This window comes from Fomitopsis serialis (assembly GCF_022376445.1).
Source record: "Fomitopsis serialis strain Sig1Antser10 chromosome Unknown B0H18scaffold_70, whole genome shotgun sequence".
NCBI lineage: Eukaryota > Fungi > Basidiomycota > Agaricomycetes > Polyporales > Fomitopsidaceae > Fomitopsis > Fomitopsis serialis.
Window position 1 is genome coordinate 290 of NW_025955030.1, and position 14,618 is coordinate 14,907.

The window sequence follows — 14,618 nt, forward strand, 5'->3', positions numbered from 1 at the left end:
GCGGTGTTGATGTACGTGCGCCATTTGTCTGTTCAGTGATATATTCTCTTCTATCGTTCTGCACAGATCGGGGTGGCATTGATCTCGTAGCCTACGTGCCTTTCTGTGCACTTCTACCGTAGGTTGTCTGTCTTCAATTCAACATCGTCTGGGGTGCCTTCGCCCGACGAACTACTGATACCTTCAGCATCCCCTCAGATCCATTCTCTCGAGCGTCAAGTACCTGCACGACCACGACATCGTCCAGAGATCTCAAGTACGCGACGTTTCATGCACATGTATCTCCACGTCCGACTAATTGCGCGGATCTATCAACAGACCAAGGACGTCCTCTTGCGTCAAGGACTCGCGGTCGGACATCGTGGTTGCCGAGTTCGGCATGCAAGTGCTACGTACAGTATAATGCGTCATTCATGCTGGCGACGCTTTGTGGGCACTGATGGGTGTTGATGCAGTGCGAAACTTTTAGTAACGATGGTCAGGAAGCCGCGGTATAGCGTGCCGACTTTGATGTTATACCACTGACCCATCGATAGTCAGGGTGGGCGGCGCCGGTGAGACGTAGCTCTAACGTACTCTGTGTTTGGGTTTTCCGCGCGCTGACAGTCTGAAGGTTTGCCTTCGGGTTGTTGCTGATATGTACCACATTCTCGTGAGTGATATCAATCGGTGTCACAATGATCTATGCCTAAGTAACGCCCCCGCATCCCAGCTATGGAGTCCGTTCGCCGTCATTCATCTATCTACGTTGCATCGCCTCTTCAGGCTGGGTTCCTGTTGTATCTGTCTTCTTGATTGATAGATAGATGCTTGAAGAGGCCGATAGCTACACTGCCTCAGCGTTCAACGGCCAATATTTGGCGCGCTTGGCTAAAGTTCCGGGAGGAGGAGGAAGAGGAACGGGCCATCTATATGTGATGCAAACCGCCCGGAAATTCGACGGTATGTTGCATTCCAGGCGACACGATTCTTGCTGGCTTCTGCGCTGGCGTCAGCAATGGTAAACGTTGTATAACCCGTTTCCTCAAACCCAAAACGTCTCGGGCACCGCCAGGGCGCTCCTAACAACGCACTGATTTCTCGCTCCTTTTGTCAGGCTGTTGACCTCATGATGTACTGACATATGGTTCTTCATGACATCTGTCAAGCAGTCATGATGTGCTGTCTGCATACTGATGTATGCTTCTTCATGTAGATGAACAATCCACTGGCCGATTGTCGTTGCCTGACACACAACTACAGCCATCCTCCGAGCCCGAGCTTTTACGGTGTTGACTCAAAATGGATGAAGCTCTCCTTCCATCAGTTCTTCCAAAAGATGTACTGCACGCTGTCAGTCCTGGCAGATTGACGCTACTTAACGGTCAAGTAAAGGAAGCGACTGGAAAGCCCATTTCCATGTCCCGACCCTCCATTTTTTGTCTCCCTCTACGGCGCTCCCATTGGCAGATATTTGCAGATATGCGTTTGGGAACGCTGGCGCGTCCTGTCAGTATAATCCTCCATGCTCTCCTTTCCATAGCGCATGCTGTGCTCCTGTGCATTTGGGCACGTGGAGCTGAGCACTCGATCGTCCTGACTCCTGTACGAGCCCAAAGGATGCCAACGGAAACATCACTCGTGTTACAAGCCATCATCATCGTGAGTGAAGTAGCTTTGAATTGATTAGTGTTGTCTTTGATCCAGGACGCGCCGACAGCCCTACACCGCTTTCCTTGTCCTGCTAACTCAATACATGGCATTGCGGAGTTTGCTTGCGGGCAAACACACTCTTACAGCTGTGCAGGATGTCGCGAGCGCATGGACGGGACTGGGAGCTGCACTAGTGAACATGTGGAGACAATTCTCATCTCCGTCTTCTTTCCTGGGGATAATCACAGTAACCGTCTACCTCGTGTGCATCTCTACTCTGCACGTCACGACGCCCTCCCTGCTCTCCGTGCAATCATTCAATTTGACGGACGCAGACACGGTTCCAGTGACCGTTGGTATGCCTGTGGTGAATACCTCGTGAGTTATCGGTCGCTTGTCTTCGTGTGCTCTGTACATAGGAACTATCCAGGGCGTCTCCAGATTCCCAATCACTATTGTGGGAACAGGCGGCTCCGTTCCTCCAGTACGGCGACACCAAAATCCAATATTTGTCGACTATAGGACTCGCCAATAGTACGATATACGACACCATCCGCCCTGAAGGTGGCCTAGTCGAAGTCACCGTGAATGCAACTACCGCGAATGTTACCTGCGGATGCATACCAAACGCAACAGCCACACTAGTGTCGGAAAATCTAATGATGGTGGACGCTGTATACGGCCGTTATCACTTCACTGCTTACATGGACCCGTTGGGTGAGATACACAAGGTCGTGATGAATTGTATATATCGCTGATCAAAGCCTGACTTAGATCTCAATGATGGGCCCGAGACTGGTCTGGTGTACGTGACAATGCTCAACTACAACTTGACGGCACTGTTAAACGAGACAGCCTTGTCTGTACCTATGGTGCGTAGTATATTTGATATCTCCTCAGCAAAGCCGAACAATCGGGCCAGGGACGCAGTGCGCTAGTTTTTACGACTCTGGATGTGACCGATGACGAAGACCAGGCAATCTCGACTGTCAAAGGCAGGTGCTACATATCGCACGTGCGTCGTGCGGGGAGTATGAATTCTCACTGATACTATATGAAGGGAACTACAATGGATCTTCCAGCTTACCTCTTCAGTTCCTAGGGTGCACTTTAGGGTGGACGAGCGGACTCCTTGTGGTTGATGGCGCCACAAGGCAACCTGCCGCATCGCTCAGTGGCACAAATTTCGACCCAGATAACAGACCTTCGATACGTACTACATGGGAGCCTGATTTAATGACCGATTCGACGCAGGTTGATGACTCCGATTCGGTACGCACTCTGACGTTTTCACTCTGCAACTGCACTGAATTACCAAAGTGGGCTTCCATGTTGTTTTATTCTGGGCCCGAAGTATACAATGAGGGGCTAGACCCGTTACATGGCCTAATTCCGAATCCCACTGAGTCGACATCCTATCAACCGGGCAGTTTTGCTGTTCCGTAGGTTACCATGGACAATGGACACAGTGGTAAAACTCATTGTCTTGCAGATACTTAAAAGAAGTGCTCGGACTTGCAACTTCCAACGGGACGCAGGCAGTCAGATTGACGGCATTTGAGGCGTCTTTGAGTGAGTGTCTCTTTCATCATGCTGCATACACACCGAACGGGCTTCTCATGACGTGTAGGCAAGATGACAGCTGCTACATATTGGTCTGGTACGAGGCCTCAAGCTGGAGTGGAATACGAACCAACTAACGCAAGACGTTCATCCCTTACTAGCCGCACATTTGGTGGACGCAAGTAGCCAAGCAGACACCTTGACAATCTCTTCCGGCACCGCCCGGGGTTCGATAGTCATGTTTCATCTCAATGTGAGTGGCTCGATCATGTTCATAACTCTACGTGATCTGCAACATTTTGATAATCGGGCACACCAGATAAATGTCGCACAAGTCAGTCCCAATCACGATGTTACATTGTAGGATCATTCACGACGCATTCAGGTCGCAGTCGGCCTCGGAGCCTCGACCATGATGTTGATAATTGCGACGATCCTAGCTCTGAGAACTGCAAGGAGTAAACCGCTTGTCGACGAATTCGGTCCCATGCACATCATGTGGCTTGTCGCAACAAATACGACACTAAACCAAAGAATAGCCGGGGTGGAGGTACCATCCACGGACCTTCTGAGGGAAGCGGGAATGACGGATCTGGGATCCTTCAATCAGCCCGCCGTACGCACGGAGAACGACATGTCGGAGCAATGGCAGGACGGTGACTCGTATACGTTGAGTCAGAGTCAATTTGAAAGCAGAGGACGCAGGGAGGTCTGGGTGTATACAGCCCTACGGTGATACGGTGTGAAGGCCACGCCCGGGCCGGGCCCGCGTATATATGCATTTGTATAGTAGCCCCGGAGTATGGTACTTACCGTCTACACTCCTTGATTACCACTTTCCATACGGTGCGTAGTGATCTTAGAGTGGTGACAAGCATCGCCAGCAATGGTCAGACTGGGTACCATTGTCGTCGATCCTCCCGTCCTTAATTCATCCTGTCTCTGGGCTTCAGATATCGCGCAGCTCCGCGATCTGTATGCTTGTCCTCACACAGGCGCGGTCACGATTCGCACCGCGACGCTACACGGCTTCAAAGAGAACGAATCGAATGCTGTGAGTCGTGTCTCTTATTATCTATTGCAGGCTTGTACAACGGATCGTGACGGCGCCGACATGATCAGGTGGTGTTCACCGCGGACAGGCTCTCCACGCTCAACTCGTACGGATACTCCCCGTACCCGCTCTCGCAGTATCTGGAATGGGTCCGTGAGCTGTTGACCAGTCCTCCACCAGCCGGAGGGTCGCAGAGCCACGCGAAGCCAGTCATCCTGAGCATCACCGCGTCCAAGGCAGACGACCTCGCGCAGATGGTCCAGGACATCCAGAGCTTCCGCGCAGACCTACGCAGCAAGTCTCCCTCATCTACCCCCTCGACCTAGCGAACCTCATCGCCATCGAGCTCAACACCTCCTGCCCAAACATCCCCTCCGCGCCGCCGCCGTGCTACCACCTCCCCGCGCTCCGACCACACCTCGACGTGCTCGCAGCTGCAGCGCGCGCAGACCCGTCGCTCACCATCGGCCTCAAGCTCTCGCCCTACCCCGACGTCACGCGCATCCGCGACGTCGTCGACTGCCTCGCGGAGTACACCATCGCCGAGCCGGGCTCTGAGTCGGAGGACGCGCGGAGCCCATTCGCGTTCCTGACGTGCACGAACACGCTAGGCGGCAGCGTGCTCTTCGCGGGGGAGATCGACGCAGCGTCCGCCCCGCCGTCCTTGGGCGCCGACCCCGCCCCGACGGCGTTCGCGCTGCCGACCCCCCTGGGTGGAATTGGTGGCGAGCGGCTGCATGCGCTTGCGCTCGGGACGGTGTTGGGGTTTTCGCGCGCGTTGGCGGCTCATCCGACCCCTGCGATGCGCGCGATCAAGGTGATTGGGGTGGGTGGTGTGAAGGACCGGGCGTCGGCGGATAGGATGCGGGCGGCGGGGGCGAGCGCAGTGGCGTGTGCGACTGCGTTGGGGCGGGAGGGCCTGAAGGCGTTCGAGAGGATTGCGATGGATGCGTGAGGGAGGACGAGCGACCACGAGGTGGTGTAAGATGAGTGCCGCGTCTGTGCTCTAGATGATTGATTCGTGTGACTGACCGTTCTGAGACGTGTAACGATATGTTGACCGTCTATTCGGGGGCCGTGTATGTTAGCTGTAGGTGTGCGGTGTTCCCTCACTCTGTTGCGAATACCCTATCTGACGTCAGTTCCCTCGCAGGATAGCCAGTGAAGTACAATCTAGTATTGTCGCGGGCAAACTCTAGTGTTACAAGTGAATTGTGTGCGTATCGAAGATGCAGCAATGCGAACGAAGAGACGAATAGTGTATACACGCGCGGCCTACTGATAGGTCGCGGCGAGTAATGAATGCGAACGATAACGATATTCACGAAGAACGAAGAACGAAGGGAGTCCAAGCGGAGGGAAGAAGCGAGACGCAGCGTGCGGGGTCAACCCATGTAGCCCTTCAGAACGTTCTCGTTCATCAACGAGTCGTACAGCCCAAGACCTTCCATCCCGTTCTCCCCCTCGATGCCCATCCCCTGGAGCTCGGCGGGCGTCCCAAGCCACACGTCGTCACCCGCTGCTGACGGCGACGACATCGCGTTGGCGTACATGCCCTCGCTAGGGTAGAAGTGCGAGGCGCTAAGCGCGGAGGCGTCGAACGGGCTGTGAGGCTTGAACGGCGATGCGTGTATGGGCGAGGAGGCGACGGTCGGTGAGGGGATGAACGGCGGAGGAAAGTGCTGGGGCGGCGTCGAGGGGGTCGACGAGGTGGCGGGTGAGGACGCGGGGGGCGACGAGGAGGAAGACCCCGTCGGGGTGCTCGCGTCGAAGAGGCTCGGGGACGTCGGGAACCACGCCCAGTCTTCGTCCAGGCTGGACGCGTCGGCGAGGAGGGTGCTGTACGCCCAGGGGATCGGCGCGAGCCTGTCCGCAGGGATGGGCAGCGGAGTGGGGAAGGTGGGGGGAGAGGGCGTGGACGGGAGGAAGAGCGCTTCGGGCTCGGGCTGGGGGTTATGCTTGATTGAAGGGAAGTCGAGAGGCAGAGCGGGGGTGCTCTGTGGTGGAACGTGCGTTCAAGACGTGCACCGGAAAGTGATGGGTGCGATACACTTACAATTGGCTCAATCTTCGCTGACTTGTCATCTGGGTAGAAAATCAAGCACGAGGAGAAGGCCCCGATAGGCTGCTTGATCGGCGTCGGCGGGGCGCAGAAGGACTTGCTCGCAGGCGACCATTCCGCTACGTCGGGATACCGATGTGTGGCCCGGAGAGGCGGGGCGTGGAGGGCTGAGGCGTAGAGGCGTCGGTCGTGTCGCAAGGATCGCAAAGCGTGAGGTCGAAGATGCTCGTGGAGTAATTCTCTGACACGGGTATGCCGAGCTCGCTCGCGCCCTTGCCAGCCCCGCCGTCCTCGCGCATGGTCGCGTCGATGCGCTTCGCCTCGCGCTCGAGCTCGTGGATGTCCCTCCCCTGCGCGATGAGCTTGCCGAGGCGGCGGCAGCGCTCTTTGTCCTTGGGCCCGTTGCGCTTGACGTTGCGCTTGCGCGGCTTGTCCATGCGCACGACGGGGCTGAACCGGTAGTTGGGATACTTCTGCGTGTGTGCTTCCTTCAGGTCCGCGGCTTGCTTGTACCAGACCTCCTTGTCGGCCGCACCAAGCTCCGCCCAGGTCGTGGAGATGATCTGGGAGAAGAGCCGCTGGTCGTGCTCGATGGCGCCTTCCTTGAGTTGCTTGAAGAGCGTCTGGCGGAAGAGGATGAACGCGTTCGGAGGGCGTGGGATGTAGTCGGGGCCCTTGCGCCTGCGAGCGGCCGGCGAGACGAGATGAGGGGCACTGGTGGACGCGGAGGAGGTGCTCGTGTGATCCGGAGAGGGCACGACGGAGGGAGGAGACCAGAGGCGCGTCGGGATGGAGACTCTGCTGCGGGTACGCGGGGGAGAAAGGTCGGTGGTGGTCTTGTCGCGGACGGCTGGCATGGTGGAGAAGTCTGTGTACGAGTGCAATGTATGTTCGACGAAGTACACAAAGAGCACGGGCGGGGACGCACGCTAAGTGTTGCGGGCGCGCGGAGAGCGAGGCAAGAGGAGACGTCGAGGGGAGGAGCCCCGGGCGTGCTGGCTTTATAGACTTGGCGTGCATGACGGGCCTTTGTGCAGCTGGAGAGGGCACGGTTGGCTGAGCAGAGGCCTGATCCAGTGCGTCGGTGCGCCTTGGGCGGCGTAGCGCCCAGAAACTACGCGCTACAATCACACTGCTGCACACCTCTCTTCACCCCGATCCATCTGCGCTTCTAATCGCGTGGCTTCGCACCTTCGTCCGCTCGGCAGGGCCTCGGCACGGCGACCGGAGCCCCATTCGAGCAACTGGTTCCGCGAGTGTGACCCGGACGATCGATCTAGGCCGATATGGAAGGCAGACAGAGCCCATTGACCTCCGTCCAAATCCGGACGACAATGGCCCCCGCCATGCATTCTCGTCCGTCCCTGCGCGCGGCACCGCTTCCCGCGAGCCTATCTGCAGCCCTGTGTGTGTATCGATGAGTGCGACTGGTGGCGAGTGGAGGTCCTGGTTCACTCACGAGGCTGGCTGCCCGTTCTCGACGTCGCCCTGGATCCCCGGGTGCCGCTCCGAGTGGCTCGGCCCTGGCGCTTCGTCCCACGCAACTCTACGGTGAGAAGCTTCCCGCCGTGCCTTGTCGACTGCGGGGCACCTAAAAGTCAGTGTGGAGAGCCTAATGTTTGCAACATCTAACTCACCGTTCTCCTGACCCCTGCGAGCGTATACTTGAATGCGTAGAGAGACGGCGAAAGGTCAGGCCGTGCGCGACTCGGATGTCTGTCCTGCTGCTGCATTGTGCAGGCGGAGGAACCGTCATTGAATGCGGGCAGTCGCAAGAAGACATACGAGGCAGGAGCTGATCTTGCCTCATGGCTCGACAAAGTATGGAATGACGCGTTGCGCGTGACTGCAGCCAGACAGTGGCACAAAGCATTGTCAGTCTTCCTCTGCAGTGGCAAATGAATTACCTCAGCCACTGCATACCTCTGCATACGGAGTCTCTCAAAATATAACTTTTGATATACCGACTTCTTGTAAGTGAACAACATCAATCTGTCGTCGTTATGGATGCTCTGTCAGTGCGGACATCTCAGTATGACGCGCGTCGCGTCGCGCGACGCGCTACATGCGTTTCACGTGACCGCGTTCCATTGGCCCAGTCTGACCGCCCGGGCTTGCAATTCTCACTCATATACCAGCAGTCTCTGCGACACTCGTGCACAGACCCTGTGAAAAATCAAAGCACTGGATTAGAGGTGTCTCTGATGGAAAGGCTGTATCACCGCCATATTCGTCACTGGCCCCTTTCTAACACAACTGATGCCGCGGAAGCAAAAGTGCGCATATCTTGATTACGACTCGGGGTGGTATCATTGAATCTGAAAGCCTTTCGTAGCGTCTCATTCCATCAATTCAAACTCGGAGATACTTGCTGGACACTCACTCCCTGGATAACTCCAACTCGTTGGCCCAGACGTCGCGGCTGCATGCGCATACAAGTATTACTATCTGCAAAACCGTCACGTCGGGTATTCCTTGTGGGACGGTACAGGTCAGGGCTCACCGTAAGCGCGGTGCAGATCGTTATTACCGACTATCCGCACGCCCTCGGTACATCTTGAAACTGTCTGCAGACAGAAACACGATCCCGAACTGCATAAAAAGCCCCTACCGCGGAACACCCTCTCTCACTCCTTACCCCGCACCACCGCCTTCTGCACTCTCCCACACGCGACCTTCCTATACTCCCCACTCCCCGTCCATCTCCGTCATGTCTTCTACCGTGTTCACTTGGCCCGCTCTGGTCTCCCGCCCGCTCAAGAAGTCGGGGCGGAGAGCAGGCCGCCGCACGGGTAAGCAGCCGCCCGTCTCGCACATTGGCAGCCCCGACGTCGCCGCGCTCGAGTGCCCGCGTACATCTACACGCAGGGCCAGATGCTGCGCCTCGTGCCTCTGAAGGAGGCGCAGGGCGACGACACGATTCGGTGCCGTGGGTTCTGAGCGTCGGAATGGGTGTCGTTGCGCGCGCGTGATGATGGCGATGATGTCCGAGCTGTTCGAGCTGTTTGGTGGGACGTCGTATGCCGCGGACTGCCGACTAATAGGTGGGCGGGTGCGACGTCCGATACAGCGGCCGGCAAAGTTGAGGACCCCAGTAAGCGTGCGGGAGAGCTTCAGGGTTGCTGGGCGCTGGCGCGCATTGCCCTGGTGTTTCGAACCTCGTTGCTGGTCGAGACTGAAACTGGCCGTTGGCAATTGGACTGTGCGATCTACGGGGTGGTGGTCGCCAGTCAGAAAAGCCAGGATTGGGTGTTGGACTGGGGTGTGGAGCGAACCGTCGAGATAATCCTAGGCCTCGACGGGTCGCAGAAGCCTCCGAGAAAGCACTTCGTCCTGGTATTTGGGTGCGCGGAGACACCATGGTCTACCGCCGCGCTCTGGGTTTCGAGTTCGTGTTCGTGTTTCGGTTTTGGAATAGATCACAAAAGAGAAAAACAGTTCAAAATACTAAACAGAAAAAGAGTGCCCGTACCGTCTTCGTCTGCGTTGATCTTTGCGTTTCAGTTCCAGGATTCCTCTTCAACTTCAAGGCTAGGGACGGTGTGCTGCTCAAGACCAGGACGAAGACCGGACCGGGACCGGGACCAGGAGGCGGCGGTCAAGTATAGCCAACGGATCTGGCGGAGTGTTGACTCGGGAGTCATGCCCCGAGTTACCTCCTGCCTACATCCCGCGGATTTCCTTTGAATCTCATCGTAACGTACCTCTTCACAGGGCTTCGACTAACATCGAGTTCTTCGAAAGACGAGTCCGTTTCGTTCTCATTATTTGTTGTTCACTCACTGACCTCTTTGCTCTCTTTCATTTCAGGTCGTGCATGGCGAGGGGTGGCTTGAGGCCGGTCGACGGTGGATGCGGGGGAGGATGGGTCGGCGAGGCGGCCGCATGCGATTGGCCAGTCGTATTGCGTTCGCCTCCTGACTCTGATACCTGCGCATCCTCCGCCGCTCGACGGGGGAGGAGAGGAAGGGCGTCTACGAAGAAGGTGAGTCTTCTGCTTTGTACGGGGTTGAGAACACTTCACTGACTGCCTTGTGTGCTCCCTCCTAGGTTCCTCAAGTTTTCGACATCTCAAGGCGTGTTCGGTGCATGGCCAAGTACCCCTTCGTTTCATCTCGTTCAGTCCGACTACTGACCAGTGCCTGTAGACCTCAACGACCGTCTGTCAACCTCTGTCAAGACCGATGCACAACAAAGAGTAGTGGTCTCAATTTGTTTCACCTATCCTCACTGACGTTCTGCGCAGGTCTTCCGGAGCGTTTGCGGGACCGGGAGGGGATCGGGGGTGTAGGTGGCGTGGACGGGTAGGCGGCTGCCTTGCAAGCGGCCACTTGCAGTGCAATCGTTTCTCAGTCCTCGTCATCTTGGGGGAGGAGAGGGGGTGGACGGGTGAGGACTGGACGGGTGAGAGTTGGATGGGTGAGAGCTGGACGGGTGAGGGCTGGACGGGTGAAGGATGGACGGGTGAGCGCTAGCAGAAGGTAAGTGCTTTCCCTTCATCGTTACCTCGAATACTGACTTGATTTAGGCTCTCGCGCGTTGCAGGGCATTCAGGTTCAAGTCGTGGTTGGAACGGTGAGTCCACTTTGCTATTGCTTGCTTCGCTCGCTAACTTCTGTCACAGATCATCGACCGACCTGGGATACGGGCGCGTCGGAGTCCAGGAGCCGGCCGTGTTGCGAGCTGGCCACTCGCAGCACGTTCGATTCCTGGATGATGACGTCTCCAGATCCCTCGTCGGTCGATCCCCGACGGGGCCCAGAAGATGAGTGCTTTCGTTTGACCTTCCTCACAGCGCTCCGTACTGACTTTCCGTTCTCTTCCAGGTGCTCTCTCTCTCGGCTTCCATGACGGTGAGTGTTCCGAGGCTTCTCGTGTCTGCTGACTCGGACGTTACATAGGTGTCAGCCTGCCGCGCGAACGAATGCTAGGTAGTTTTTTCTCCACTGACTCTGCTAGCGCTCACTGACAATACCCCTTAGGGCGTCGCCCGGCGGAGGACGGAGGCGGGAGGGAAGGTGCCGAAAGTGGATGAGCGGCTGTGTTGCAAGGTGGCCACTTGCAACACAATCGCCCATCCTTCTGCGGCATCTGGAGCGGGTGGGTTGACGGAGGAGCTGTAGACAGAGGGTAAGCGAACCACCTTTCATTGTCACCAGCATAGGAGGACTGACCGTTCGTCCTTAGGCCTACTTTTGTCCGGAAGGTGGGTCCCGTTCGCCTCTCATGGTGACTGCGCTTTACAGGGTTATCGGCGACTGGCGTTCGGGGATGCCCGAGACCAGGAGCCGGTCGCGTTGCGAGGTGGCCACTCGCAACACGCTCGATTCCTGGGGGACGGCATCCTCGCACTGTCGGTCGATCCGAGGGTGAGACAAGGGTGAGTTTTCCTTGTTCATTTCCGCCACAGGATGCGAGACTGACTTTTGGACGTTTTCCAGGTCCCATTTCTCGGCTCTGACCATACGAGGTAAGTGCCTGATCGCTTTCTGCTTCCAACGTTGTGACACGCTGACGCTACTGACCGCCTCTTCTTGCGAGTACTGCAGGCTTATCACAGAGGATAAGGAGCTTTCCCTTATCTTCCTGTATCGTTTTCACTGACGTAGGTGTTTGTGTGACGGTGGCGGGCGGGGCCGGGGGGTGGCGGTGCCGATGACGAGCAGGCAGATGTGTTGCAAGTTGGCCACTTGTAACACAGTTGCCTGTTCGTCTTCAGACTCGGCGACGGGATAGTGGGTAAGGATAGCGGATGGTAATGGTTTGGTGTCGATTGGCTGTCCAGGTTGCGTGTCCGTGGCGGTAAAGCTCGAGAGGTAAGTATTACTAACTGGTGTGTGAGTGAATAGGTGAGCGTGCTCGGTTCGAGGACGACATCGTGCCGTCGTTTGAGGATCGTTCTCGTCGCGATCATTCTTGAGCACTTGAGTAACGGCACTTGCGCGTCCCCATAGCAAGATACCGACAACGTGACTACGGAGCTATCTGACCCGTAGTGAGTCGCGACTGAATTCTCTTCATTTCTGTAGATCTAATAATTAGCTTGCGCGAGACAACCGGGGGCTGGGTGCGTAGGAGGGTACGTGTCAAGGGCGGGTAGGCGGCGGTACTGCGAACTGGCCGCTCGCAGTGCACTCGCTTCCCCGTTCTTGAGATCTGAGGGTGAGTAGGGGGCAACGCGACGGGCGAGCAGGAGGTGAGCAACCCGTCTCCTCCGTAAGACTTCACCCGGAAACCGCCGTTGTTCGCTGGGCTGCGACGCTCCGCCAACCGGCCTATAGTACGGTAAGCCTCCACTCGCATTCCTACCACTCCCTCCGACAGGCAGCGACTCGACGAGGGACGTCCGACCGAGGGTGTGGAGACGCCGTGGCCGGGAGGCGGCCGCGATGCGGACTGGCCATTCGCAGTGCGTTCAGGACCGCTCCGTCAACGTCGACATCTCCACACCTTGAGTTGGTCGGCGGGGGCTGTGGAGAGCGTACTCCCGAGGGCGAGTGCCCTTTTTTGTTTTGCGGTTTGGGTAGGTCCGTATAGTCTTGATGCGCGTAGCACGCTGCTCGGGTGAAGCTGAGCGGGCTCCTGTGGACTCGCGGTCGTTGGCGACATTGCCGCGCTCGAATCGCCGGGCCTGATCACGTCTGTTTGTCTTGTCTTCGCCCACCGTAGTTCCTTTCCATGACAGACGCGAGCTGGCAGCCTGCGACGCTATCACGATTTCTTGGCGACAACTCAGCATCTCCACACGGTGAAGGGGGGAAGGGGGGAAGGACGTTCACTACACCGTACCGGGGAAGGCCAGTAGATGGCTTGATTACTTTTCGTCCGTTTCCGCGCATACGGTGGGCGTTGTCTGTCGGATGCTAGCGTCCGCACTTGTCAGTATTTGGACACACCTATGACGAGAGGGAGGCTTGTTTGTCGATGTCGAAAGCGGCCTATGTACAACGGCACTCAGTAGTGTCGTCGCCAGAGATCAATTGAGCAGCCTGAGTCAAGCACATCCCGTTTCATTGTGTATCGTGGCGTGCACGCTACCATACATGCGCACTGGGACGCCGCCACCCAGGAGTCACGCTCGCCCACTCCGGCCAGCGTCTCCGCAAGGCCGCACACATAAGATGCAAGTAGCCTCAGCAGTCGTCGCGCAAACACCACATAGCACACGACGTATCTCCGTCGCGGCATGCCCAAGACAGGAAGGTCATCCGTCACCGGTCACCGATCGCTCCTTGCCCCCAGCTGGACAGCAAGCCCTCTCCAGCCCGCCACGTCCTCCCGTGCACGCCCAGGTTGAGTCAACCGACGATGCGGCCCCTGTCAGATGCAGAGCCCAGAGCCCGGCTGCGCGCCCACGCTCACGTCTTGAGCGCCTCCTCGCGGTCGAGAACCGACTTTCGAGCTTGATGAGGACCGTGGTGCGGTTGGGCACTGGTCCGTGGGCGTGTTGTGCGCGGTCACGCGGGCGGGCTGCCAGCGGAGCGGAGAGTTCGACGTTTGCATGGGCTGCGGTCAGCGGCGGACGCGTGGACGGAGGGCGAGGGGCGACTCACGAAGCCCAGGCCGTCGAGGACGGCCTCGACGACGCCGGCGGTGAAGGAGGAGCAGCTGAGCTGGCTCATGTCCCGCGGGACGGAGATGTTGCGTGTGATGGCGGGGTCGTTGTCGATGATCATGTCTGCGGGTGCGTGAGTGGGGCGCGAGGGCGAGGGGAGCGGGGCGCACATTCGTCGGCGTTCTCGACGCTCTTCTCGATGGCGTCCGCGGGCTTGCCGAAGACGGCGCGCCAGACCTGGGTGTGGATGGACATGAGGGCGGGGAGGAAGCGGATCTCGCGCTTGGGGGCTTTGGCGGTGGCCTCGTTGCGCCAGGACATGAGCTCGAGGACGCGCATGCCTACCCGGTAGCCGAGCGTGTTCAGCCTGGAGCGCGCGGTTCAGAGCTTCTGTGGTCAGTCGGATGCGGCAGACACGCACCTCCGTTCGAGGTCGTTGATGCCGTTGACGCGTTTCTGGGTGTACTGCACGACCTCGGAGAAGAGGAAGGCAAACGCGCTCGCGCTGACCTCCCCTGCGCGCGTCTTGTTGAGGGGCCGGTCGTAGATTGTCTGGCGGGGCGCGGCAGGCTTGGATGCACCAGCATTGGTGCTGATGGAGGGCGCGGAGGGGAGGGAGAAGCGGGTGGACGACGCGGCGGGGGACAGGTGCTCGTTGCTCTGGAGTGCGGAGGCGGAGAGGACGGAGAAGCGGGGATGCGGTGCGGCGTGCATGGCTCGTCGCTGGCGGCGGGAGGAGGGGTCGGTGCGAT

At 57.9% G+C, this 14,618-nt stretch overlaps 5 protein-coding genes across 5 annotated transcripts; 2 read left to right on the top strand and 3 right to left on the bottom strand.

Moving 5' to 3' along the window:
- Window positions 1–1,195: 1,195 nt before the first annotated feature.
- Window positions 1,196–4,009, top strand: B0H18DRAFT_1024514 (uncharacterized protein). The gene is made up of 12 exons (XM_048029702.1): window positions 1,196–1,641; window positions 1,700–2,010; window positions 2,063–2,349; window positions 2,407–2,504; window positions 2,555–2,627; window positions 2,693–2,904; window positions 2,953–3,074; window positions 3,125–3,204; window positions 3,263–3,292; window positions 3,357–3,448; window positions 3,515–3,529; window positions 3,581–4,009. The coding sequence occupies exons 1-12, from the start codon at window positions 1,282–1,284 to the stop codon at window positions 3,929–3,931; spliced, it is 2,031 nt and encodes a 676-aa protein (XP_047890053.1). The 5' UTR covers window positions 1,196–1,281; the 3' UTR covers window positions 3,932–4,009.
- Window positions 4,010–4,081: 72 nt separating this feature from the next.
- On the top strand, window positions 4,082–5,204 carry B0H18DRAFT_1086406 (FMN-linked oxidoreductase; the record flags this gene model as incomplete). The annotated part of the gene is made up of 3 exons (XM_048032037.1): window positions 4,082–4,249; window positions 4,318–4,506; window positions 4,545–5,204. The coding sequence occupies 3 exons, from the start codon at window positions 4,082–4,084 to the stop codon at window positions 5,202–5,204; spliced, it is 1,017 nt and encodes a 338-aa protein (XP_047890054.1).
- Window positions 5,205–6,430: 1,226 nt separating this feature from the next.
- B0H18DRAFT_957111 (high mobility group box domain-containing protein) lies at window positions 6,431–7,168 on the bottom strand (the record flags this gene model as incomplete). Its single annotated transcript, XM_048042546.1, has 1 exon — window positions 6,431–7,168. One exon carries the CDS (start codon window positions 7,166–7,168, stop codon window positions 6,431–6,433), a length of 738 nt encoding a protein of 245 aa, XP_047890055.1.
- Window positions 7,169–9,316: 2,148 nt separating this feature from the next.
- On the bottom strand, window positions 9,317–9,869 carry B0H18DRAFT_607077 (uncharacterized protein). Its single transcript, XM_048038767.1, has one exon. It carries the CDS (start codon window positions 9,670–9,672, stop codon window positions 9,349–9,351), a length of 324 nt encoding a protein of 107 aa, XP_047890056.1. The 5' UTR covers window positions 9,673–9,869; the 3' UTR covers window positions 9,317–9,348.
- A 3,800-nt stretch (window positions 9,870–13,669) lies between these two features.
- Window positions 13,670–14,580, bottom strand: B0H18DRAFT_1086407 (NO signaling/Golgi transport ligand-binding domain-containing protein; the record flags this gene model as incomplete). Its single annotated transcript, XM_048032038.1, has 5 exons — window positions 13,670–13,705; window positions 13,726–13,742; window positions 13,861–13,989; window positions 14,037–14,233; window positions 14,288–14,580. The coding sequence occupies 5 exons, from the start codon at window positions 14,578–14,580 to the stop codon at window positions 13,670–13,672; spliced, it is 672 nt and encodes a 223-aa protein (XP_047890057.1).
- Between the last annotated feature and the right edge of the window lie 38 nt (window positions 14,581–14,618).